Source organism: Ananas comosus, linkage group 20 (genome assembly GCF_001540865.1).
Source record: "Ananas comosus cultivar F153 linkage group 20, ASM154086v1, whole genome shotgun sequence".
Classification (NCBI taxonomy): Eukaryota; Viridiplantae; Streptophyta; class Magnoliopsida; order Poales; family Bromeliaceae; genus Ananas; species Ananas comosus.
In genome coordinates this window covers 6,039,174-6,043,836 of record NC_033640.1, presented here as the reverse complement: position 1 = coordinate 6,043,836, position 4,663 = coordinate 6,039,174, and the positions used below count along the sequence as shown (strand labels likewise).

At 49.9% G+C, this 4,663-nt stretch overlaps 1 protein-coding gene across 1 annotated transcript; it reads right to left on the bottom strand.

Annotated features, from left to right (window-relative positions):
• LOC109725562 lies at positions 3,778 to 4,362 on the bottom strand. The gene has a single exon (XM_020254804.1). The coding sequence runs from the start codon at positions 4,360 to 4,362 to the stop codon at positions 3,778 to 3,780; it is 585 nt and encodes a 194-aa protein (XP_020110393.1).

The following is a 4,663-nucleotide window of genomic DNA, read 5'->3' as shown; positions in this document are numbered from 1 at the left end:
CCTTGCCTTCTAGAGAGAGAAAGAGAGATATGAGAGGGTGTGAGGGAGAGAAATGAGAGAAATATCTCATACCCTCTCATACATAGCCGACTTAGTGCATAAATGCAAATAAGTCCCTCAACTTTCATTTCTTTGTACTGCTCAGACTGGGCATTTTTTGCGCTCGGGGACCGGTCTCTCGAGCATGGGACCGGTCCAGAGAGCCCTCCCGCAGCTCAGCGGAGCTCTCACATGATGCAACCGATCCCTCCTGATGGGACCGGTCTCTCGGGGACCGGTCTCTCCTCGCAAGGACCGGTTCCCGAGAGCTGGTTTTCTAAGACTTAGCCGATTTTCCATCTCTGAGATTTTTCGCATTCGGGTACCGGTCTCTCCCACCAGGGACCGGTCCCCGAGAGCTCAAAAGCTGCAGTAAGCAGATTTTTGATTCTCTAGCTCTCGAAAACCCCCAACAATGCACTTTTACCCGTTTTGACGCCTTCGGCCGTTCCAAAGCGTACCAACCTCGCACTTTGGTCAATTTGACTAAAGTTCGATTTTTATTTACCGAAGTTTCGATATATTACAGCAAGTCTTTGTTGGGCAAGACGAACTTTCTCCTCCGCCTCCCGAACCACATCGGGGCCAAGAGTCACCCTCTCGCCCACATTGCTCCAATGAATCGGCGAGCGACACTTCTTTCCATAAAGGGTCTCGAATGGCGCCATCGCAATACTTTCTTGATAGCTATTGTTGTATGCGAATTCCGCCATCGATAAATGATCGTGCCATCCGCCCTTGTGGTCAAGTACACACGCTCGAAGCATATCCTTAAGTATTTGAATAGTCCTCTCCAATTGACCGTCACTTTGAGGATGGAATGCCGTACTAAAGTCGAGCCGTGTACCCAATGCATCTTGCAAACTCTTCCAAAAATATGATGTGAACCTTGGGTCCCGATTCGATACAATTGACACCGGAACCCCGTAAAGTCTCACAACGTCGTCGAGATATACTTGAGCTAGCTTGTCTCCCGACCAAGTAGTATGGATCGGCAAAAAGTGTGCCGATTTCGTCAATCGGTCCACAACTACCCAAATCGCATCATGTCCACCTTGGGATCTAGGCAAACCGGTCACAAAGTCCATTGCGATATTTTTCATTTCCAAATGGATATAGATAGACTTTGCAACTTCCCCGCCGGGAATCGTCGTTCTGCATTTACTTGTTTTCACGTGAGACACTGTGCCACGAACTCCCCTATGTCCCTTTTCATGCCCGACCACCAATAATATAACTTCAAATCTGAATACATTTTGGTGCCCGCCCGGGTGAATGCTATAGGGAGATTGATGCGCTTCTTGCATAATCGCTCTCCGAAGATCATCGTCCTTGGGCACGCACCAATGATTCCGATATCGTAGTGAACCGTCGGTCCCAATGCCAAAATCATTGTCACTACCGCTCTCAACTTTACCCCGCACCTTTTGGAGAAATGAATGGGAAACTTGCAATTCTTTAATTTTCTCCAATAAGGTTGGTTGCACAATCAATGTGGAAAGTGTTGCCAGCACTCCCGGCGCCACAACCTCAAGACCAAGCCATTGCATCTCCTTTTGCAATACCGGTTGGGGTGTAATTGCCGTCGCCAAATTTTCCGCCAACTTTCTACTTAGAGCATCGATCATGACATTTGCCTTTCCGGGGTGGTATAGAACAGTGACATTATATTCCTTTAACAACTCCAACCACCGCCGCTGTCACATATTTAACTCCTTCTGGGTGAACAAGTATTTGAGACTCTTGTGATTGGTGTAGATCTCACAATGCTCATCGTACAAGTAATGCCTCCACAACTTTAGCACGAAGATAACCGCCGCCAGCTCAAGGTCGTGAATCGAGTAGTTCTTTTCATAACTCTTCAATTGGCGTGAAGCATATGCTATAACTCGGCCATTTTGCATCAAAACACACCTGAGACCGATATAAGAAGCATCACTGTACACTACATAGCTCTCTCCCGGCGTCGGTAGAGCAAGCACCAGGGTCGATGTCAACCTTTTCTTTAGCTCCTCAAAGCTCCGCTCACATTCGGGGCTCCAAATATACTTCACCCCTTTGTGCGTAAGGCGCATTAGTGGAGTAGTTATCTTAGCAAACCCCTCCACAAACCGCCGGTAGTAGCCTGCAAGTCCGAGAAAGCTACGAATCTCCGCTATACTTGTCGAGCGAGGCCAATCTTTAATTGCCTCAACTTTCTTTGGATCTACCGAGATACCGTCACTGGATATAACGCGACCCAAGAAGGTAACCTCCGAAAGCCAAAATTCACATTTCTTTAATTTTGTATATAGCTTTTCTTTTCGGAGTGTCTCCAACACGATCCTCAAATGCTCCTCGTGTTCTTCCTCGGTCCGAGAATATACCAATACGTCGTTAATGAATACCGCGACGCACCGGTCCAATAGCGGACGGAAAACTCGATTCATTAAGTCCATAAAGCTGCCGGGGCATTAGTAAGCCCAAACGGCATAACCGTGAACTCGTAATGGCCATACCGCGTATGGTACGCCGTTTTGTGTGCATCCTTGGGCCGTATCTTCAATTGATGATACCCCGATTAAAGATCAATTTTTGAATATACCCTTGACCCTTGCAACTGATCGAATAAATCGTCAATCCTCGGTAACGGGTACTTGTTCTTGATCATCACCTTGTTCAACTCGCGATAATCAACGCAAAGTCGAAGCGTGCCATCCTTTTTCTTTACAAATAGTACCAGAGCTCCCTACGGAGACACACTCGGCCGCACAAAGCCTTTATCGAGCAAGTGTTGTAATTGAGCCTTCAACTCTTTAAGTTTCACCGGTGCCATTCTATACGCAGCCTTCGAAATTGGCGTCGCCCAGGGAATCAAATCAATGACGAACTCGACTTACCGGTCCGGTGGCAATCCTGGTAACTCTACCGGAAACACATCCGGAAATTCACACACTACTCGAATGCTCCCCAAATCCGGGTGCTCCTTTTGGGCTTCTACCATTGTTGCCAAGTAGGCTACACATCCACCATTTATCATTTTCCTCGCCCTCGCTGCTGATACGGTCGCCGCGAAGCGCCTACTTTTACATGCCCGATATACTAATTCTTCTTGATTAGGTTCACGGAATGTGATCACCTTACTTTCACAATCTATGACCGCGTAATACTTGGAGAGCCAATTGATCCCCAAGATTACATCAAAACCCCACATCTGCTTTAACACCAATAGGTCGATTGGCATGATCCAATCACCTATCTGCACTGGACAAGCCAAGCACTCGTCATAAACACGAAACGAATGCCTAGTGTATTCACCGACCAATAGTCCTCATTATGCGTGACCTCTATGTTATGAGCTTGTGCAAATAATGCCGCTATGCATAAATGCGATGCACCTGTGTCAAACAATGCTCTAGCTCTAGTGCCTCTAATAAGGATAATACCTGCCACCACATCATCTGGTACTACCGGCTGCTCCTCCACCTGAGTGGCAAATACCTGCCCACTAGGTGCTCGAGAGGCCTCCGGTTGACGAGGCGCTGATGAACGTCCAGCAGACACAGCGGGTGGCAGTCCCACCAGCTGTCGCTGAGTATGCTGAACCGAAGCTGATGACGGAGCAGGTGATGCGCCGCCCGGGCACTCTCGGCCTATGTGGCCCGCCTGGCCGCATCGAAAACACCGCCCCTCCCGCTGAGGGCAAGCAGTAACCCTGTGGTCCCCGCCGCAAATCACGCACGGGTAAGAAGTCTGGCTCTATGTCTGACTCCTGCCTCCCCGCCACTGTGATCGCTGAGGTCGAGGGGGTCGCTTAGACCTCGACTGCCTCGCGGATCCACTAGCTGCCCGCTTCTTGGACTTATCCCTTTCCTCGTCCTTCTCAAATGCCTCGCGCTCCTCTCGCGCAATAGCATTGCCGCGCTCCACACAAAGCGCGCGGTCAAGTACCTCCTTGTAGGTCTTCAAGCGGAACGCATGAATAACCTTGAATATTTCGGGTCGCAACCCGTGCTCAAAAGCCTCCGCCCGGTCCCTATTGCCATGAACCAAGCTCGACACGTAATTGACTAGGTGCGTGAACTCCCTCTCGTACTCCCGCACTGACCGGCTACTTTGCCTTAACTTGCGAAAATCTTCATTGATCTTCCGCTTGTCACTCTCGGGAAAATACTCCATCAATATCATCTCCTGAAATGCCTCCCAAGTGACAGAAGCGAGATCCAACGAGTGACTTTTCTTCACTTGTGTCCACCACAATCGAGCCGACCCTTCAAAACAGTGAGCCGCTAGGTGAAATTTATCCTTCTCGAGGGTGTAGATGTCCTCGAACAACGCCTCCATCGTGGCCAACCACGACTCTACCAACCACGGATCCTTCACATCACCGTTGAAGGTCTGAGGGTTGAATCGCTTGAAGGCCGTCAACACCGCCAACGACCGCTCCTGCTCGGCCGCAAGTACATCGGGAATAGGAGCCGATGAACCGGATGCCGTCGGAGGAATAGCCGTCACCGGTGCCGCCGCCACCGCAGGAGGTAGTGCTACAGGTGCAATAGGTGCGGGCGGATCCTGAGGTACAGGTGCAGCCGCTGCTGCCGCCTATTGAGCCATCAACTCATGGAGCCACCCAATCTGCTCCCCC